Source organism: Danio aesculapii, chromosome 25 (genome assembly GCF_903798145.1).
Source record: "Danio aesculapii chromosome 25, fDanAes4.1, whole genome shotgun sequence".
Classification (NCBI taxonomy): domain Eukaryota; kingdom Metazoa; phylum Chordata; class Actinopteri; order Cypriniformes; family Danionidae; genus Danio; species Danio aesculapii.
In genome coordinates this window covers 8084873-8107586 of record NC_079459.1, presented here as the reverse complement: position 1 = coordinate 8107586, position 22714 = coordinate 8084873, and the positions used below count along the sequence as shown (strand labels likewise).

General features: G+C 36.8%; 1 protein-coding gene across 2 annotated transcripts in view; it reads right to left on the bottom strand.

The window, feature by feature from the left end:
- The window catches only part of abcc8 (ATP-binding cassette, sub-family C (CFTR/MRP), member 8), a 137906-nt gene that overhangs the window by 34903 nt on the left and 80289 nt on the right, over positions 1–22714 (bottom strand). For both annotated transcript variants that reach the window (XM_056451912.1, XM_056451913.1), the window contains 7 exons: positions 22178–22210; positions 19955–20053; positions 12374–12458; positions 11870–11950; positions 11664–11801; positions 6833–6958; positions 3799–3895 (listed from right to left, as the gene is read on the bottom strand). In XM_056451912.1, coding sequence (XP_056307887.1) covers positions 3799–3895; positions 6833–6958; positions 11664–11801; positions 11870–11950; positions 12374–12458; positions 19955–20053; positions 22178–22210 — 659 coding nt within the window. The remainder of the gene's footprint in view (positions 1–3798; positions 3896–6832; positions 6959–11663; positions 11802–11869; positions 11951–12373; positions 12459–19954; positions 20054–22177; positions 22211–22714) is intronic.

Genomic DNA, 22714 nt, shown 5'->3' with positions numbered 1-22714 from the left:
AATATCTACCAATTATTGTGCTGCTGGGAACAATAAAAACATGATGTCGTTTATAAATCCTGGACAGCTTCCATTATGCAGAGTTAAAGAACACCTGAAACAAGCTAATCAAGAACTGTTTCTCACTATGTATTCTTAAGCCATCTTGCATCCTTTTGTTATTTTGTAAAATAATTATAAACCACCAAAGTTCAAGACAGCAAGAACTGAGGTTGTGTGAAATTAAGCGGATGTGTTCTTGATATCGAGGATGCATCAAATGCAGACATGCTTGGTCGCATTCCAATCCACTTTTAGACACACACTCATGAACTTCACTTGCCTTGTTCCCTGTGTGTTCCACTTCATTAAATGAAAGAGGGAGGTTTACATGGGCATACCCTTTATCCCTTGATTTTAACCGAAGGAGCTAGTTGGCTTGAAACGTCAACTCTATATGCAATGCGATTATGACGTCACAACAGTGTAGCTCCCAAGTGCTCAAGGATTTAGAACATTCCATTTAAACCCTTTCTGATGTCCTTGCCAGTAGTGGATACTTGTGTAATGTAATCAATGATGTACATTCAAGGGAACAAGACGGAGGGAAGTTAGCTAGTGAAAGGCATAACAAATTGGACTGGAATTGCAGCCCTCTATCAAAGTCCCAGAAGTCCAATAAAGGTAAGTGCAGCAATTTATATTGACTATTATTTATAATTCAGATATATAACTTGTTTATCTCACGGGTTTCTCTTAATGAATGTTGTTAGTTAATGCATTTTTTGTTGTTGAAATTAAAGGGGTGGCCCAGAGTGTAATTTTATAAGGCTTGGTTATGTTTATGTGGTGCAAAGTAATGTGTGCTCATACTTCATTTGTAAAAAATCATGTTACTTTTTCATATATCTTTATTTATCTACTGCTATGCTAACATGAAAACGACTATCATATTTCCTAGTTCTCCCGAATGCCTGCCCTCAAGAGGCTCTGATTGGTCAGCTAACATAGTGTACTGTGATTTGTGGATCAGCTTGAAGTCACCAGAAACGGTTCAATCTACTCACGGTTCGGTACGCATCATGGTTTTAGGGTCACGGCTTCGGTATGGTATGGTTTGTGCTATGATTAGCAAAAAATGACTACAGAACAATTCAAAGAACAATAAACATATTTATTGGGTAACAAACACATGTCAATGCAACAGCTTTACACATACAGTTGAAGTCAGAATTACTAGCCCCCCTTAGTTTTTAGCCCCTCTGTTTATTTTTTTTCTACAATTTCAGTTTAATGGAGAGAACATAATGGAGATTTTTTAACACATTTCTAAACATAATAGTTTTAATAACTCATCTCTAATAACTGATTTATTTTATCTTTGCCACGGTGACAGTAAATATTATTTGACTACATGTTTTTCAAGACACTTCTATACAGCTTAAAGTGACGTTTAAAGACTTAACTAGGTTAATTAGCTTAACTAGGCAGGTTAGGGTAATTAAAAATCTTAAAGGCGCTAATAATTTTGACCTTAAAATGGATTTTGAAAAATTAAAAACTGCTTTTATTCTAGCCAAAATAAAACAAATTAGACATTCTTCAGAAAAAAAAAATTAGTAGACATACTGTGAAAATTTCCTTGCTCTGTTAAACATCATTTGGGAAATATTTAAAAAAGAAAACAAATTTCAAAGGGGCGCTAATAATTCTGACTTCATATGAATGTCTGTACATTTGCATGTTCTTGGATTAATTAAATAAAAGTAGGGTATTTTGAAAATTGTATGTTCAAATAAATTGCTTAAGAAAAAAAAGCTTAAATTTCCCCTATTTCTATTTTACATCTTGACTCAACAGTCTCAACCAATTATGCAGATAATAATTATACCAACGCATCTTAATAATTGAGCACTTTTAAAGTATTGATTACTTCTGTTTACATTATGCTTGCATTACCAAAGCAACAACACATTTGTTATTTATAATTTCAATATGACTTTATTATGAATCCAGAGAGCTCTGTTTCACTTAGCACCATCAGAGTGAATGAAACTTAAGCAAAGAGAGCATTCAGCTCTTCTCTCTTAATTCAGCAGACATGGTACATCGAGAAGAGAACTTTTCTTAGCAGAAAGCAGGTAAACAGAGTGAATAGCGGGAGCGATCGGGTCTGGAAGAAAACCCAGAAGGAGTGGGACTGAAGTAACAGACCTGCTGTATGTCCGCGTCCGTGTGGGACGCTTCTGGGTCTGGACACGGACCTCAATTCACCTGTTAGTGACCACTGATCTAGGTTTAAAATTGTTTAAGGTGCTAAACAGCATTTCCTATTGTTTACATCCTTGCTACAACATACCGTTAACGCTAGAAACTGTGCATGTAGTAGATCAATTTTAACAAATAAAAGTACTTACAGGTTGTGGCTCACAATCTACAGCTTTTGCTATTATGGTTGGAGATGCTCCTTCTTTGAGGAGTTTTTAGCTGAATCAAGCACGGAACTGGAAGAGATTCTGGAAGTTCTCCTTTGTCAAATGCTAGAGCTATATCTTTTTATAATTCTCTGGAACAAAATAAAAATTAAATTGTAGGCACTTCTCTCTTTGTGTCATGTCCTTTGGAAGCCCAAATACAGGAACAGAACAAGCTCTGTGGAAATAGCAGCATTTGGACGACATTTTAGCTTTCTCTGCTATAACATTACAGCGCCTCTGGCCATGCCCCTTCGCTGCACGTGGTGTATGCGTGTAACCTGAAGGGTTTGTGACATCATTAACGGGATGTATTTTTTGTAGTCCTCAAACTTTGTTCTTTGTAGGCTTTGCTAAGGCATTAATCTCTGTAAAAGCAAATGTCTCCCTTTGCAAAGGAAGCTTTGAAAGTGTATTACATTCAGAGATGTTGTTTATGTGCACACAGCGACATTACACATCAACTAAAGTTTAAAATATGATATTGTAGTTGACCATCTTTTTAATATTAAAATCTGTTTTATTTGTATTAAAAAATCACTGTGTGAATGTTTAAATTAGTTTTTTTTAAATGCATGAACGTCATGGAAGATTGCAGCATCTCAATTTTCACAGAATGGCTCTGTGTTCTAGTGGTCTAGCAAGGTCGTTCTTTCGAAGAAAATTGGCAAGATCAGCCTCTACAAGAATACGAGTTCATTCTCAGCATTCGTGGTATTGAGGAACAGCCAAAGTTCATGATTGACTGAATATTTCTGGCAGGTGTGATGAAGCAGGGCCGTACCTCAGAAAGGCAGTGCTCTAGAAGCATGGTTGTTTTACCTTGCCACAAACCGAGATGCCAACAAATGGATGCCAATAAGTTGCCCTCTCCTACCAGGAGAAAGAGTTTTGTGAAGATCTTATTTCTTAATTACAGATTCCTTACAGAGCCCAGTCCAGGCTCCCCACCAAGTCCAGGCACCTCAGCCATCTGTCAATTGAACCTCCAGTTCCTGACAGATGGTGAAGGTGGGCATCCAAACATCCTGGCATAGACTGTTCACATCAACAGCTTGGACAGGATTGCACATCAATGATCTAATTACCTCAGGAGATCTTTTCCAGGTGAACTTACAAAAGCAATCACAAAAACTGCAAGGCATGCTACAGTACTGTCAGAAAACTGGCTTTCCCTCCTGAAGCTGCAGTCAGCAAATACTGCGAAGAAAACAAGAGGCACTACCCCACTTGTCACACTATTTTTAATGAAGATTTATGAGGATTCCTTGCAGGGACCTGCATAGTAAACAAACCATTGTCTTTGTGCATTATTATATAAACTCTGGAGCTCTTGTACTCTTACCTTCCTCCTCTTCCTCAGTCTTCAAAGCCTCTCTGGAGTACATGGCTCGCCTCAAGTTTTTTCTTTCCAGCACTGTCATGTTTTCATCTACCGTCTCCTGGAACCATAAATAACAGAAAACAGGACATTCTGTTTAGTCTATTCCACTGGTTAAGTAGACTAGATCAAAGGTCTGTTTATTATTTATGCAATTTGTTTTTAATTTGGCATTTGTGTCACTGAAAAGAACCATCCTTCTGCATGTTAAGAGATCTGAGACGTGTTGGAGTTGTTATCTAAAAGAAGCTGCAGGTAATTTGTATCAACTACAGAGAGATAAATCATTGGAAAGAAGAAATGGACACCTCAGAGATTTCTTAGTCTTTAACACTAGTTCTATTGAGGTGGTTGGAGATTTCTTTCTAACATTGCTATCTGAGTAATTCTACCTTGAATTACCATAGCAGTAATTCATTGATTCATTTTCTTTTCAGCTTAGTCCCTTTATTAATCTGGGGTCACCACAGCCGAATGAACTGCCAACTTATCCAGCATATGTTTTACGCAGCAGATGCCCTTCCAGTTGCAACCCATCACTAGGAAACACCATACACTCTCATTCACACTCATACACTACAAACAATTTAGCCTTCCCACTTCACCTTTAGTTTATGTTTTTGGATGTGGGGGAAACTGGAGCACCTGGAGGAAACCAACGCCAACACGGGGAGAAAATGCAAACTGACCCCTGAAATTCCAACTTGCCGTGAGGTGACAGCACTACCTACTGCGCCACCACACTGCCCCCTATAGCAGTCAAATTGACCAAATGCTTTTCAGTGTTCGCTACTTATTTCCTTGCCTTTAAATATGCATACCTCTGTTGCCTAGCAACTTCTTGTCAACAAAAACTTAAGTTTCTGATAGCAAAACATAACTTTACTTCAGACAGCAAGATATTCAGTTGTTCTCCTGCTTGTCAAACAGTGTTAGGTGTGTACCTTTGTGAGGCGTCTAGTAACTTGTGCATATTTATTGTCTGTATTACCAAAAACATTGTATTGTACAGAGTAACGACTTCTAAAAATACATCCCCAAATCAGAAAAACTTGGGACAGTATAGAAAATGCTAATTAAAAAAAGAAAGTAGTAATTTCCAAATTTACTGACTTGTATTTCATTCCAGACAATATGAACACAAAATATATCATGTTTTGTCTGGTCAACTTCATTTCACTTGTAAATATACATCCTTTCCTGTCATTCAGACCTGCAACACATTCCAAAAAAAGTTGAGACAGGAGCTATTTAGGGCTAGTAATCAGGTAAATTGGTTAAATAACAATGTGATTTGAAACAGGCGATGTCAACAGGGAATTGTAATTATGATTCGGTACAAGAGCAGCATCCAAGGAAGGTCTAGTCCTTTAGGAGCAAAAATGGGCTGGGGATCACCAGTGGAAACATGTACTGTGGTCATATGAATCAGTATTTCAGGTATTTTTGGGGAGAAATGGGTGTTGCGTGCTTCAGACCAAAGGAGAAAAGGATCATCCAGACCAGCTACAAGTCCAAAAGCCAGGGTCTGTCATGGAATGGGGATGTGTCGTAGGACGTTGCATTTTGATTGGAAATGAAAATTGGGTTGACATCAGATGTCCAACATTAATGTCCAACATCGGACAGACATTGCATTTTGGTTACTTTCCAACAAAATATCAATGTCTAATGATGTTACAGCTTGAAGTTGTGTGGATGTTACCACTCTGACATCTATCAGACATTGTACTTTTGTTGCCATACCTGACGAATAAATGTCAGTATTTGATGTCAATATGATGTTAGTTTAAGATATTGACTCGATGTTGGATTTGGGTCATTTTCCAACATCGAGTCAATATCTTAAACTAACATCATATTGACTCGATGTTGGATTTGGGTCATTTTCCAACACAATCTAAAATCAACAAAATATCAACGTCATTTCAAGCCAATTGATGGCAAAATAACCATGTCCTTAGATGCTGATGACCTAAATCTAACCTAATATTAACATCTTCTGACATTTTGTGTCTGCTGGGAGTGCAAAACCATATTCTACACACGTTACAAAGTCCTGGCTGCGGAGGAAGAGGACACAGGTACTTGACTGACCTGCCTACAGTCCTGACCTGTCTCCAATAGAGAATGTGTGGTGCGACACTGAAGAGCCCGTATTGCTGCCCACCCTAAGACTTGTTTGCAGGAAGAATTGGACAAAATTACACCTGAAACACTTTTCACTTTGTGTTTTCAGTCCCTAAACGTATTTTATGTGTTGTGAAAAAGAATGGCAACATTACAAAGAGGTTTACTTTTACTTTAGGTTTACTTTACTGTTACAACCATGTTTTTTAAAAAAATTGGAATGTTTATTTTTTTTTAATTATGAGGAACACATTAAATAATGCTTGTTTTATCATCTGCAATGAAATACAAGTCAAAGTAAATTTAGAAATCACTACTTTCTTTTTATTTGCATTTTCCATACTGTTCCAACATTTTCTGATTTAGGGTTGAATGATGACAGACATTCAAGCTCGATTCCAATATCTCATATGACTTCTTATGTGAAAATGGTCATATTGACCACTATGGCCATTATAGTAGTTATATAATGGTAGTCACAGTATTAAAAGAGATTCCATTAGCCTTCCTCTGTTTTAGGACACAGACAGACTATTCAAAGACCTGATTGGCAGCTGTGTTGGCCACTAGATGGCACATTTGGCACTTGTTTAGAGAATTGAATTTATTTCAGTCACTGTCTTTTCTTTTTAAGCCAATATTTACATGCATTCTCTTCACAGTGTATCCCATAAGCATTGCACACTTGATTGCTAAGCTTGTATTTTAATATGCGTAAACCCAGAGAAACCCAGGTTAATCTCTTAAACAATGCAAACAGATGTCAACAAAAAAGGTCAAGTGAGTATTTTGGCTTTACAAAGCAAAACAAATGAACTTGACCTTCAAACCGCTTCCTCTCGTATCTCATTTATTTTCAGCAGTCTACCTTCTCAAATTCCTTGTCTTGTCTGTGCATCAGAGTCTTCCACTGCTCAAAGAGCTCAGGCTGAGATTTTTGGATGTCTTTTAATGTTCCCTCTGTCTGTATGCTGCCATCCTTCATCGCGATGATCTACAAATAAAACAACAAACATTGATTATTTCTTTTTTCTTCTCACAGAAGGTGGACATTTTTAATGTCCCATGAGAAGCAAAGCCAATATTTAACAACAAGCATACCCGTTACTGTCTGTCAGCCTAAAGTGGCTATGTCTAAAGTACTGGGACTTTAAAAACTCTTTACTGCTGGTGATTTATTGAGTGCCATAAAGAGGACAATTAACAAGGCAATTCATCAACCAGGGTCAATGTGAGAGAGACAAGAGGCTTAATTAATTTATAATAACATGGTTGGCAATGACGCCATGTGTTGATTCATTTACATTAATTCCTCTAGTAGATGCTTTTATACAAAGTTACTTTAATTAGCAATAAAATGAGTCATTTTTAATAAATGCAGGTTAACATAATGTTTTATTTAACCAATATTATAACTTTGCCTTGACAACATGATGCATGGTATCTAATACTACACTAAAAGTCATAAAAAACTATTTTATAGCTCGCTTTATACCAAAGTTTGAAAGTTTTAAGCTTATTTTGTCTGCTTTTGAAATTACAAATAGTTTTAATTGAGTTAAACTTCTAAGAACTGTTTTTTTTGTGTTGATTGACTTTTTAAATGTAAAGTCATAACCATATTTATGTGTGTAGCATTACACTCCTATAATAATGCTGAATGTATTTAGGCTATGACCCAGATGTGTAGCCAATAAACAATGCTTAAACATTAAAATGTGCTTTTAGAAACTTAAAATATTTATGTTTTGAATGTTGAATGTTCTTTTCAGGGGATACATTTGTACATCAAGTTACATTGTGTTATCTCAGATTACACTGGCGATAGTTTAAGTTACTATATAATTCTAAATAAGAAAATATAATTATACATCCTGTGTGTATTAAACAAAGTGTAAGCGTTTGGACCTGCATAGGTACAAAACTAATGCATTCTGCCCTGGACTTTAGAACAGCTTTTAGTTCATCAATGGCGCAGTCTATTTCAGTTCTTCAAAATAGCAACGTGCTAACAATGCGCCTTAACACACCTCCTTTAGAGACCAGCACACCCATGAGACCACAAAATAGCACAAAGGGATTTGCTATTTAAACAATGCGATGCAAAATGTGAAATTTAGGGTTGTGCTGGTCTGAAAATAGCAACAAATCATGCCAAACATGTCTTGCGCCTTCCTGCGCCAGGTGTATGATAGGGTCCTAGGAGTCAACGGCTACAAGTTTCTAGATTTCTTGAATCTTCATCTATGTTTAAAAAAAGAAACTCACAATGATCTAAACCAAGTGAAGGGTGAGTAAATGATGACGGAATTCTCTTTTTTGGGTGAATTATCCCTTTAATGTTACTGGATGAAGCTTAAAATGCAGGTCTTTTATGCACTGAAGTGTTTCTGGAGGGACATAGCTGAGTAGTATATTCATGTTACATGAAGTTTTTTAGCCCACCAGTGCCTGGCCTTTTTGTTCTGGTGAAAAACAAAATCAGGCTAGGCTGAAGAACAGTTTTATTTTTTGCTTTCTAAAACCCCAGTGACCTTATTTTGATTGAATGGCTTTGGTTTGGTCTGCGGTTTGATTACTCTCATTGCAAACAGTGGCCAAATAGGGATTTAATTAGATTTTTCTTCAGACCAGATGGTCTATTTCGCTCAGTTTGATGTTTAATGAATTGTGTTAGCAGGATTTGCAGCTGAAAATGTGACAAAAATGAATACATTCATCCTTTACAATAAACTCTGGGCTATAAATAAAATGCAATAGGGGGTACCTCTAAAATGATTTCTATAGGTTCAGCGTGTAGGTGACAGAGGATGAATAAAAGCTAATAATTTATTACTCAGGCTCAGTGAGATTTGACTTTTAAATTAGACTTCTACAAAGAGCACAGCGGCATACTTATTTAACAATTGATTTATTTTTACCCCTTTACCAGAGAAGTGTCAAGGATTTCTGCATTAAACCTGATCTACACTGTAAAAATGCTGGATTCCACACAATTGATTGTGTTAGGACATGAATCAAGTTAACTTTAGTTTTTACAAATTTAGGTTGATTAAACATGAAACATTTAAGTTGTACCCCCAAAAATCTCAAGAATTGTGTTGTTTCAGCTTATATTAATTAAGTATTTTGAAGTATGAGTTTTACCATTTTTGAATCTATTGAGCCAATCTGCAGGTCTGGCAGCAGCTCTTTTAGCATAGCTTAGCATAGATCATTGAATCGGATTAGACCATAAGCATCTCGCTAAAATATGACCAAAGAGTTTAGATAATTTTCCTATTGAAAACTTGACTCTTCTGTAGTTACACTGTGTACTGACCAACGGAAACAAAATGGTTGCTATCTTCTAGGCTAATATCGCTATGAACTATTGGCTACTCTCATTCCAGCATAAAAGTCAATGGCTACAGAAAGTGCTATAATATCACACAGTGCCTAAAAATAGTCCCCAGCACCAAAGAAAACACTTGTACCACCAGATAGAATCTGCGTAATATCATTGCGCCAACTGCAGCCATTATACGGCAGCAAAGTTCCTTGAATATTAGAATGAGAGTAACAAGAGTATAGTTATAGTCATATCAGCCTAGAAAATAGCCACTTTTCATTTCTGTCTCTCTTACTTTCTGTAAACAGAGAAAATGATTGAAACACTTTGGTTATTTTTGAGCGAGATGCTAATGATCAAATCCAATTTAATAATCTATGCTAAGCTAAGCTAAAAGCTAATATGGTTTCTGTATGATATCCATAAAATGTAATGAAGATGACAACTCCCATGATTCCACACTCAGTCACAGCATCATCAAATTACACTATTTGTGTTTTAAGATACTGACCACTTCTTATGGTATTAAAATTACATTCACAATGCCACCTAAATTACCAGAAATATTTCAAAACATTGTCTGATTCCACCAATCTGCCTTCTAATTAGCAACTTTTAATTTCTGTCTGTCTAAATACAGATGTAAAAATAGAAAAGTCAAGATTTTGGTCATTTGTGAGCGAGATGCTAATGATCAAATCCAATTTAATCATCTATGCTAAGCTAAGCTAAAAGCTAATATGATTTCTGCATGAGATCTATAAGATGTGATGAAGATGATAACTCCCATGATTCCACACTTCATTAAACTACACTTTTTGTGTATTGAATTTGTGCCCTCTAGTGACAAGATTCACATACTGCGCCTTTAAGACACTGACCACTTCAATTAGTATTAAAAATTAGGGCTGTCAAATGATAAAAAAATGTACGTAATTAATCACACTTTTTGTAATTCAAATCATGATTAATCACGAAACGCCATATTTATTACAGATATAAAAAAACAATCATGTAGGTGCCATTTGAATGTCAAAACAATCAATGGCAATAACAAACAAAAAAAATTATTTCCATGTTGGATTCTAAGTGGACTAAACACACACACACACACACACACACACACACACACACACACACACACACACACACACACACACACACAAACACAAAAAGAGAGAGACAACTCGCACAGTACGGCGCACCCAGTGAGCGAGGGATCCCTTCAGATTCATCAACACAAACGATCGCGTTCATCAAATTTGCCTAAACTAAGCATTCTAAAGTATGGCTATATTTTACAAGCAATGATTCTGACACAGCAACGTGAAGCAGACGATTTACAAAAGTTGCGTGTGGGGGGACTCTTACTGATTAAGAGTCTACCATGTAAGCAGCAATTTTTGATTACCTTAAAGGATCACGCTAGTCCCGAAATGCAGAGGTTTTTCTTTACGTTCTCCAAGCGGTATCAAATTCCATTAAAACAACCGAAATTGCATGAAACTCTGGAGGAAATGCAGGATAGCCTGGGGATGCGACATGAATTGTTTTATACTGAAACTTTCCTTCTAAAAGCGCATCCTTGGTCTTATCCATGTTTCTTTGCATGTTAAACACACGCAGGGCCGGAGCAAGCTAAACTGGTGCTCTAGGCAAGGCAATCGGCAATCACGCCGCCCTTAACCCAAAAGTGACCAGTTCGCGGATGAAAGTGAGGACCGTGAGGGAGGGGCTGGGTGTAGTGGATGAAACTGAGGATCGGGGGGTTATTTGCGTTATTTTTTAAACGCGTTAATATTTCAAATTAATTACGTGCGTTAACGTGCTAATTTTGACAGCCCTATTTAAAATACACTCACAAAGCCACCAAAATTACCAGACATATTCCAAAACATTGTCTGATTCCTCTCATTGGCCTAGAAATGAGCAACTTTTAATTTCTGTCTGTGTTAATACAGATGTAAAAATAGAAAAATCAAGCTTTTGGTCATTTTGAGCGAGATGCTAATGGTCTAATCCGATTTAATGATCTATGCTAAGCTAAGCTAAAAGCTAATATGATTTCTGCATTGTCTGATTCATCCCATCGGCCTTGAAATGAGCAATTTTTAAATTCTTAATACGTGAAGTAAAAAAAAAAAAACAAGCAAAAATAGGAAAATGATCAAAACACTTTGGTCATTTTTGAGCGAGATCCTAATGGTCTAATCCGATTCAATTATTGATTATTATATGACCCTGAAATTCACTTAATATATTTAAACATGGTAAAACTCAACAATTTACCCCAGGGGAGTTGTAAAATAAGACTATTTTCAAAATGATGGAGTGTTCCTGTGTGGAAGAAAATAAAAATGCGAAGTACCCAATCTGCGTGAGGAAGATACTGCAGTTTGTGTGTCACGATCACCACCGTTCTCTTCTCCTCCCTCAATAGTTTAAGAATACCCTCCTGCATCAGATGATCACTTAAGTGAATATCCAGTGCTGAGAAAGGATCATCCTGGGAAAACAAACAAGTAATTACTTGATGTCTTACTTCACTATTAGTACAGACAGATCTGAACCTACCAGGAATACCACATTTGTAGTTTGATAAAGAGCTCGAGCCACGCTGATTCGTTGCCTCTGGCCTCCAGAAAGAATAATACCCTGGAAAGTGTATGAAGGAGAAAGTTACAAGCAAGGCAGTATTGATAAAACACCGCATTAGGAAGGGGACAGGGGTAGAAGTTGTTACGGTAACTGTACTATACACATCTAGCATAACAATTGATTGTGTTGACAAGGCTAACACTGCTTAAATGAGGTGGAAGGCAGCTTTTAGGCCATTTACAACCTTAAATGTGACCTGAAATAAAAACCTGACTGAAGAAGAGTAAACAAAAGACATGGTGTCCTTTAAACTGCTGCTTGGATACAAAAACACGAGGATGTTCCACACTAGATGCATGTTTGTTAGTGGAATTCATTATGGATGTTCATAAGTGAAACTCTACTATGTTTAGTACTAAAAGCATTCCAGATGGCTGGTAATGAAATGCGTCACTAAAGTCGCATGGGCGGCACACTGACCCGCTCTCCGATTATTGTCTGGTCCCCCTGGGGCAGGATGTCAATGTCCGGCTGGAGAGAACATGCTTCAATTACTGCTCTGTACCTGGAAACAACAACAGATACATGACTGAAGCACAGTTGGATAGAAATGTAACACTATGTGGCAATCTATCTTTATTACTTTTTAAAATATTGATGTAGAAATAAATTTGGTGCTTAATAATGAATGACAAACTCTCTGCATGGACTCTTTTAGTGATAAAATAGCTATTTAATGGAACAAAATGCAACATTTTTGTCATTAAAATATCCAAAAACCCACAGAACATTGATGTTTTGCTGACTTAAGTACTTACATTATCTTAAATGTTTTGAAGATTTCAAGAGACAAATACTGTGTCCTGTATTACCATGCTAATGACGTCACACATGCTAAATATGCTAAAAAAAGATGCTTTAATATGTTGTACGGTTTATTCGACTGCACAGAGCAGCATTATAGCTGAACCTTCAAATATATTTAGGTTGATAAAACAGCGCTGCTTCTTCCCCCATGTGATCATGACTGAAAGAACTGGAAGTGGTCAACTGTGTCTAATTAGAAGCTCCGCTGTTTTCATTAGCAATTGCTTCAGCGGTTTCATTTTGCTTCAATAGCTTTCTGCATTACTCTGCTTCATACTACCAGGATAATAAGTGTTGAGTAGTTTAGCTCATCCATGAACATGATTTTTGCATGACTTCTGTAGGATGTGATGAAGTTGACAACTCCCATGATTCCACACTCACTTAGTGCATCATTAAACTACAAATGTTTTTGTTTGTTTTAAATATGTGCCCTCTAGGGACAAGATTTACATACTGCGCCTTTAAGACACTGACCACTTCAAATGGTATAAAATTTATATTCACAAAGCCACCAAAATTTTCAACTCTGGCTCATTACTTATATGTACCCCCAAATTGTCACAATCACTAGTGATCCAGCCTGTGCAGATCGCTGAAGAACTACAAATTTGCCACTTTAATAAACTACAAATGCCATCATGCACTTCACTCAGACACCTGGTCCAGATCCCCCATGATTGCAAACACACACAGCTGAAGCTGTTCAGGACAAATTACACAGACTATTTATACACTTCTCAAACGCACACACACACACACACACACACACACACATTGCTGAGTCTTGTTTGGTAGACACCCTGTAACAAGCGTTCTATTGTCTTGCCTTGCTCTGTTTTCTGACCCTTGACTTGTTAATTGTTTTATGTTGTTTGCTGCCTGAACTGATCAATTTGCTTGTGCCTCCGACTACTCTTTTGGATAACCTACATGCTCCTGCTTTGCTCCTGTGTTAACCATTGCCTGCCTGACCTTTCTCTTTTGAATAAAGTACTGCACATGGATCATCAACTTCATTGTCAGCATCCCCATCAGTTACGTTAGGGATGTAATGGATAATGGTTGATTCATGATTCGTTAAGATCACAACCAACGATTCGGACCACATGTGACCCACAGATTAATAAATTTTTTTAACTTTACTAAATTTGTTACAATCACAGAGAGATCACTCCTCTCACATCATTTAAATCACATGTATGAAAGCATTTAGGCTTTCCGGTAAAATACAACGATGATGGAAAAAGCTATAGTGGTAAGTTATTCGGGATGTGGGGCGAAGCGGTAGGTAGTGCTGTTGCCTCACAGCAAGTAGGTCGCTTGTTCGAGCCCCAGCTGGGTCAGTTGGAGTTTCTGTGTAGAGTTTGCATGTTCTCCCCGTGTTCGTGTGGGTTTCCTCCAGGTGCTCCGGTTTCCCCGTGATGGGTTGCAGCTGGAAGGGCATCCGCTGCGTAAAAACGTGTGCTGGAAAACCTGCTGGTTCATTCCGCTGTGGCAACCCCAGATTATTAAAGGGACTAAGCCAAAAAGAAAATGAATGAATAAAATAGGATCCAAATCCCTCCCATTTTGAGGCTTACTGCAACGTGACGTAGAAGTGCGGTTTCCCCGCCCACCGAATTGATTGACAGCCATGTATTATCATGTCTCCGTAGTAACGCGTATAATCATATCAACAAGACAGGACGTGTGCAAAGCAACCGGAATTTAAAAGATCTGTTGAGTGCTCTGTAATCATCAATCATCATCAGATGAGTTTTACAAGTTTAAATCGTATTGAAAACAGTGCACGTTTGTAATGAATTACAGTGATTTTACTGTCTTTACTTTATCACCACAGCCACATGTCAGTACAATTATAAAAGAAGACACTTCAATCCCAGTTTGTGGACATTAAATCAGGTTTATTTTGTATTTTAACATAACGGATATCTATACAGCAGTGGATATTAACTGGTATACTGTCACATTTGCTGCGCAAAAACAGTGCAAAGTTAAACGTGCACGCTGTGTGTGTGTGTGTGTGTGTGTGTGTGTGTGTCTGTGTGCGTGTGCTTTATAACGACCTTGTGTGTTACTAATTGTAGCAACTCCATAACAAAAACATCAAATAATCATTGGGAAAGTTCTTACTGTAGTATTTCACATGTGAGATCTGCTTCCTTCATGTCTGTCACTGTGCTGTTTATCTGACACAGCCGAGGTGGAAATTTAGGCACACTCTGACAGCCACGTGGAAACGGTGGGCGGGGAGAATTCGCATTAAAGGCACAGGCAACAAAAACAGCTACATGTCTTCAGAGCAGAAAATTCTAATGTATTATAAAGCTATAATAAATAATCTGATGGGTGTTTTGAGCTGAAACTTTACAGACACATTCTGGAGACACAAAAGACTTATCCTAAATCTTGAAAAAGGGGTAAAATAGATGCCCTTTAAAGAACAGTTGTAGATTGTAATGCTCTAATGTTCTGCTATTTGTCAACCTAACTGTAAAAGGTAAAGCTATGCTATGATAATAGGCTATGTGAGAGAGTCGGCAGGTAATGTCACAGCTTTCCTTTAGTCAGTAATATAGAAACTGATCTTAACCTGAAGGTTAAAAAATAAGCAATCATATTTTTTTTCTATTGCATATTTTGTATTGTGTTGAATGGAACCCAATTGAAATCAGATTATACTGCATCATGAGGTGAATACGTATCTTTAAGTATCGTATCATGAGCTGTGCATTATGCTGCATATCATATTGTATTGTATCATATCGGCTTCAGTCCTGACAAGCACATCTCTAGTGTGAAATGTGTCCTAAATTCATGTATTTTCAGTACAGACACTGTTGACACTTGCCAGCTGCGGAGGCTCCAGGGAATTTGAATATACAACAGAGATTACAAGACTCATCTGCTCACAGAGAGACACTTACCGAAGACCACATCAGTCTAATGACTGCTGCAGAAATTTAAAGAGGCGATAATGATCGAATGTCACACTGGGAGAAAGAACGCTTTTCTATTGACGAATGGACACAAATAACGAATGTAAACACTTGACTTTTGTACATCACTACAGCAACCGAGTGTTTGACAGAGGTTAATGTGTTCAGCAGGCCCATTAGACACAACTGCTGTACCTAGACGCCATATGGTGTAATCTTTCTTAAATAAATGTGTTGGCAACAAATCCAGTATCCTCAATCAATGAAGTGAGCAATCAACTGATAAACACACCTACAGTTGAAGGCACTCTTAAATTATTAGCCTCCCTGTATATTTTTTTCCTCAATTTTTGTTTGACGATAAGACAATTTTTTTCAACACATTTCTAAACATAATAGTTTCAATAACTAATTTCTAATAACTGATTTCTTTTTATCTTTGCCATGATGACAGTACATAATTTACTAGATATTGTTCAAGATACTAGTATTAAGTTTTGTATAAAAATATGGCTTAACCCAGTGTTTCTCAACTGGTGGGTTGCGACCCAAAAGTGGGTCGCGGGAACATTTTCAGTGTCTCGCGGAGTGTGTGGCCAAAAAAAGCTTCATTTTTAATTTATTTTGCTTATACCGGACTTTTATTTTGAAATGCGCGCGCGACAACCATACCGTTTGACATGTGAAATTTCATTTAATTGTAGCAGCAAATATGTCAAAGCGCAAGTACGACCCCGAATATGTAAAGTATGGATTTCCATATATAGATAACAAAAAAGGCTTAAAATCTCAGTGTGTCATATGTAGTGAGGTGCTTTCACAGGAGAGCATGAAACCTTCTAAATTAAAACGACATTTAGAAACCAAACATCCCGGTTGCAAGGACAAACCTGTGGATTTTCAAAGATGACTCCAAGAGCTGAGGGCATCACAGAAGTGCATACATTTTGTTAAATGACAGCAATAAAATATTGTTTATTTGTAAATCTTGGTGATTTTCTTATCATTTATCTGTCACTACTTGTGTATATTAACAAATAAATACAAATTAATTATAATTCCTAAAGTTATATTATAGTTCCAAAAAATTTGGGTTGTGGCTTGATGACCATGTAAAAATGTGGGTCCCATGCCCAAACCAGTTGAGAACCACTGGCTTAATCTTTGTGTACTGTTGAAATTGACTACCCTTTCATTATGTTTGTGGCTGTTTTTGCCCCATTGACTTCCATTATAGCCACATTTGGTTATAATTGATCTGGGGATTGGTGTGTTAAATCCTTTTGTAAAACCTAATGTAAAAAAAACGGTGTGTTTTTATGGATAGTGACTTCAAACTGGATTAACAGATTAATTCAGAAATTAAAGCTATTTTTTTTTACAGTTGATGCAATTATCCAAATTATCCAAAGTATTTTCTGTCTTTTGGCGACTTTGAAAGGATTATACATATTTTTATCTCAACTCTAGATTGGCTAGATTATTGTAATGCCCACTATGTGGGTATTATCCATGCCTCCCTTACTCATCTGCAGATAGTGCAGAATGCTTGTTTGCTGATGGGGACATGCAAACGGGAGCACATTACATCCACACTGGCTTCTCTTCATTGGCTTCCTGTGCAGTTTAGGATACATTTTAAGATTCTAGTTTTGGTGTTTAAATGCCTAAATGGACTAGCACCAAGATATTTGTCTTCATTATCTCAATTGTACACTCCATCAAGGGCACTTAGATGTGCTGATCAGGTACTTTCGGCTGTTTCACGCACAAGGTTAAAAACCAGGAGTGACCGTGCCTGTGCAGTGGTGGCTCCCATACTCTGCAATAATTTGCCTCTCCATCTTAGGCACAACCCTTTCTGCTTTTAAATCTAGTCTTAAAACCTATTTTTATTCTTTGGCTTTTAATACCATATGAGAGTCTTATGTCTGTTGTATTTGTCCTTTGTTTCAGATGGTGTAAAGGGGGTCACACACCAGCGCCATACATTTCAGAATTCTAAACATAGGTTTCTATTAGGGTACACACACCGACGCTGCAAGTCGGCGACTGTCCGCGGCGTGCAGCCACAACTCAGGAGACTGTTCATTTTTCTGCCGCGCCACAGAGCGCCATCTGAATAGTTTAGTTTAAAATAGCATGCGAATGTGTGCATCTAGTGTGCGATGCTTTCAACTGTCAAGTGCGTGCCGTGTCACGGTGCATCCGGTGTGTGACGGCTTTGGTTACTGTGTGTACTTTGGTTAGCACTTGATGTTTTTAAAAAGCGCTTTATAAATAAACTTTGATTTATTGACTGCAAAGCCATGACACCAAATAATCACGCATTCTTTATTGTTGGTGTTTTTCCCAGTTGGTAAGAGATAAAACTTTCATTTTTGCTGTTGATCATCTGTTGGCACAATTAAACCTTTAGAAAGGCCTGTGCAAAATACTTTTATATGGAGTTCTATGGAGTAAAACAGCTAATTATAGTGCACATGCATACCTACACTCACTATGTTTACAACGTTCTGAGAGCTGAGATGAGCTGAGATGCTTATTTTCTGAAACATACCAAGGTACCCAGCAAGCAATTTTTGTTTTTAAAAGATGTCTAATAGATGTCTAATAGACGTCTAAACATGGTCGTCTTGGCTAAAACAAGGCTAAATTTGGGCTTTCAGTGAAAATCTAATAAACATCTACGAATAGGCCAAAACTAGACTAGTCATCAAATAGACAGATTAGACTGACTTTATATGTGCAGTCATTCATTTCTGTCTACTTGACGACTAGTCTAGATTTGGCTTATTCTTAGATGTCTATTAGATTTTTACTGACAGCCCAAGTTTAGCCTTGTTTTAGCCAAGCTGTCTACGTTTAGATGTCTATTAGACGTCTATTAAACACAAAATTTGGGCTGTCAGGCTAAATTTGGGCTGTCAGTGAAAATCTAAAAGACGTCTAAGAATAGGCCAAAACTAGTCTAGTCATCAAATAAACAGAAATGAATGACTACACAGGTTGTCTAATCTGTCTATTTGAAGACTAGTCTAGTTTTGGGCTATTCTTAGATGTCTATTAGATTTTTTACTGACAGTCCAAGTTTAGCCTTGTTTTAGCCAAGCTGTCCATGTTTAGATGTCTATTAGATGCAAAATTTGGGCTGTCAGTGAAAATCTAATAGACGTAGGCCAAAAATAATAGGCCAAAACTAGACTACTCATTAAACAAACAGAAATTAATGACTACACATATAAAGTCTGTCTAATCTCTCTATTACTTACTTGTAACACAAGTATCTTATTTGTAAAATACAAGTTACAAGTACTATTTTACAAGTAAGATACAAATCTTACTTGTATTTTTTTTAAATATATTTATTATCTGTTTTTTGTCCTGTCTCTGTAATGCTGTTGCACTGTAGAAGCTCTGTCACGAAAACAAATTTCTCATATGTGTGAACATACCTGGCAATAAAGCTGTTTCTGATTCTGAGTCTATTTGACCACTAGTCTAGTTTTGGGCTATTCTTAGATGTCTATTAGACGTCTATTAAGCACAAAACTGTTTGTTGGGTAAGTGCACAACGGTCTCTCTCACACATGTGTGAGACACACACACACACACACACACACACACAAACCCACACACAAACCCACACACACTATACTTCCTATAACCATATAATTTTAAGCCAGAAACTAAGCTTTTATTGCACTGCAGCTGATGATCAACTGTAAAAATTACAACTTTTACCAATTCCCAACAGAGAAAACCAGCAACAAACGAGATAATTTGGTGTCATGGCTTTGCAACAGAAAAATGTTATTATAATGGAAGTCAATGAGGCAAAAACAGCCACCAACATAACGAAAGGGTGGTCAATTTGGCCAAAATGTATTGCTGAATTTTTTTAAATTGTCAAACATTTTCACAAAATATGTGTCAAAATAAGATTTGTCACCAAAAATCATTTAATTTGCTGAAACTCAGAGTTGTGGTGAAATTAAGACTCAAAATCACCCCAGAGTGGATGAAAACATCCCCATGAGCACACGAGGGTTAAGGGGGCTAATAACTTAAAATGGATTTAAAACTGCTTTTATTCAAGCTGAAATAAAACCCCAACAATTTTCTCCAGAAGAAACAATATTATAGTAAATACTGTGAATAATTGCTAGCTGTTAAACATCATTTGGGATATATAAAAATAAGCTACTCATTTTGACTTCGACTGTATGTGAAGTAAATGAAGGTAATTTACCTTTGCTTTATTAAAGGCATCTCGAAGGTGATGTTCTCCGCTAGTGTGGTGTTTAGGAGCCAGGGCTTCTGGGAAGCGTATGCCACAGCACCTCTTTTCCTGTCAGAGGGGTTGCCATAACATCAGTGACCTCCTTCACAACACCAATGTTGCTCTTAAATATAAAAGAAAGGCTTGTTCAAGCTTTTTATTTTAATCTGATCTAAACTAAGAGTTATAATTTAAAGGAACAGTACACAAAAAAAAAATGATGGCAAAAATAAAGATAAATATTCCTTGCACACTACTATAATAATAAAGCTCAAACTATTATTTTCAACTGCTATTAAAGGGATAGTTCACTTAAAAATTAAAATGACCTCATCATTTACAGTGTAAAAATTCTGCTTTCCACACAATTTATTCATTCTGTTCCTACACAAATCGATCAAGTTAATTTTAAGACAATTAAACATAAAACAATTAAGTTGTCCTCAAATAAATCTCAAGAATTGTGTTGTTTCAGCTCATTTTATATAAGTAGTTTGAACAAGTAGAAGAATAACTTTTTTAAGTGTACTCAACCTCATGTGGTGTTAAACCTTAACAAATTTCTTTCTTCTGTTGAACACAAAAGCAGAAATTTTGAAGAATGCTGGCTGCCCAAAAATGACTATGGAAATCAATAGGTTTCAGCAACCAGCACTTTTAAAAAAATATCTTCTTTTGTGTTCAACAGAAAAAACAAACAAACTCAGTAACATTTTATATTAAATACTGGACTAATACTAGTAACTGGTTTAATGTTAGTTGTTAATGCATTTATTCATTAATGAAAGTATAGTCATTCATTCTTAGTTCATGTTAATTCAGATTGTGCCCTAGCATTAATCATTGTTTTTCATGTTAGTAAATACATTCACCGGCCACTTTATTAGGTACACCTTACTAGTTGGACCCCCTTTTGCCTACGTAGCGTAGATTCAACAAGGTATTGGAAATATTCCTCAGAGGTTTTGGTCTATATTGACATGATAGCATCACACAGTTGCTGCACATTTGTCGGCTGCACATTCATGATGCAAATCTCCCGTTCCACCACATCCCAAAGGTGCTCTATTGGATTGAATTTGGTGACTGTGAAGGCCATTTAAGAACAGTGAGAACATTGAGAACCAGTCTGAGATGATTTGTGATTTATGACATGGCGGGTTATCCTGCTGAAAGTAGCCATCAGAAGACTGTACACTGTGGTCATAAAGGTATGAACATGGTCAGCAACAATAGTCAGGTAGGCTGTGGCGTAAACACAATGCTCTATTGGTACTAATGGACCCAAAGTGTGCCAAGAAAATGTCCCCCATACCATTACACCACCACGACCAGCCTAAACAGTTAATAAAAGGCAGGATGGATCCATGCTTTCCTGTTGTTGATGCCAAATTCTGACCCTACCATCCGAATGTCACAGCAGAAATCGAGACTCATCAGAAACTCCTCAGCAGTTTCTGAAATACTCAGACCAGCCCGTCTGGCCCCAACAAACATGCCACGTTCAAAGTCAATTAAATCACCTTTCTTCCACATTCTGATGCTTGGTTTGAACATCAGCAGATCATCTTAACCATGTCTACATGCCTAAATGCATTGAGTTGCTGCCATGTGATTAGCTGGTTAGAAATTTGCGTTAACGAGCAGTTGGTCAGGTGTACCTAATAAAGTGTCCGGTAAGTGTACATTAAATAACATTTACCACTTGTCCTGTACTGTAAAGTGTTATCAGAAACTCAAGGGTGAGTAAATGATAATAGAATTTAACATTTTGGTTTGAACTATACCTTTAATTTGTACAAATTAACACAAAAAAAAAAGTGTTTGCAAACATATGCCAGTTTATATGTAATCATAAAATAATTTGTTGTTAATTTTTTTGGCTTTTGGTTTTATTTAGTTAATTTTAGTAATCGATAAAAAACAATATATATTATTGATATGTTTTTGCCTATTTAACTTGATCATACATTTGTATATTTTATATTTATTCAATGAGGTGGAATTAAATTTTTTGCAAACTGTGGCTTCAAAATATAAAAGCTTCAGCAAACAGTATCTGACACCAGTATCTGTATCCTATGGTAAGAATAAACTCTTCTGATTACTTCCTTTTTACTTCCCTTTATTACTGATAAAAAAAAATCACATTACAAAAATATGTGTTTGTGAGTGTGTTTTAAGTCTACACACCTGATATCCCCTTCTGCAGCTGCATCTGGAAGGCTGAAAACACAAAACATAAATAGCATTTTAAGGTTTCCCTAAAGCACCATGAAAAAAACAACATTTAAACCAGCAGGCACTCTTAAGCTTTTCCCATTGACCTCTGCAGAACAATTCTTGCTCAACACCACTGTGCTTTACATTAAACCCGAAGCACTGGTGCTGATGCCATGTAATAGGAGGCAGGAGAAGTGCTGTGTAATCGTTTATGGATGAATTGCAATGCAGTGGAGCTGACCCAGAGAAGCTTTATATAATTATTCGGGCAGTAAGAAAGAACCTACCCATTTTCTATTGAGCATTTGGACTTTCACTTTGTCCTCAGTAATGTACAAAAGAGAATTTATGGTCAGAATTTATAGTATTGATCAGAAGTATTTAGAGTTGCATTGATTAGAAGTATTAAGAGTTATATAATAATGTGTCTAGTCAGTCAAGTCAGCTATGTTTGGAATAGCATATAACCACACGATTACTGTAGTATACACTGTATTTGAATACAGG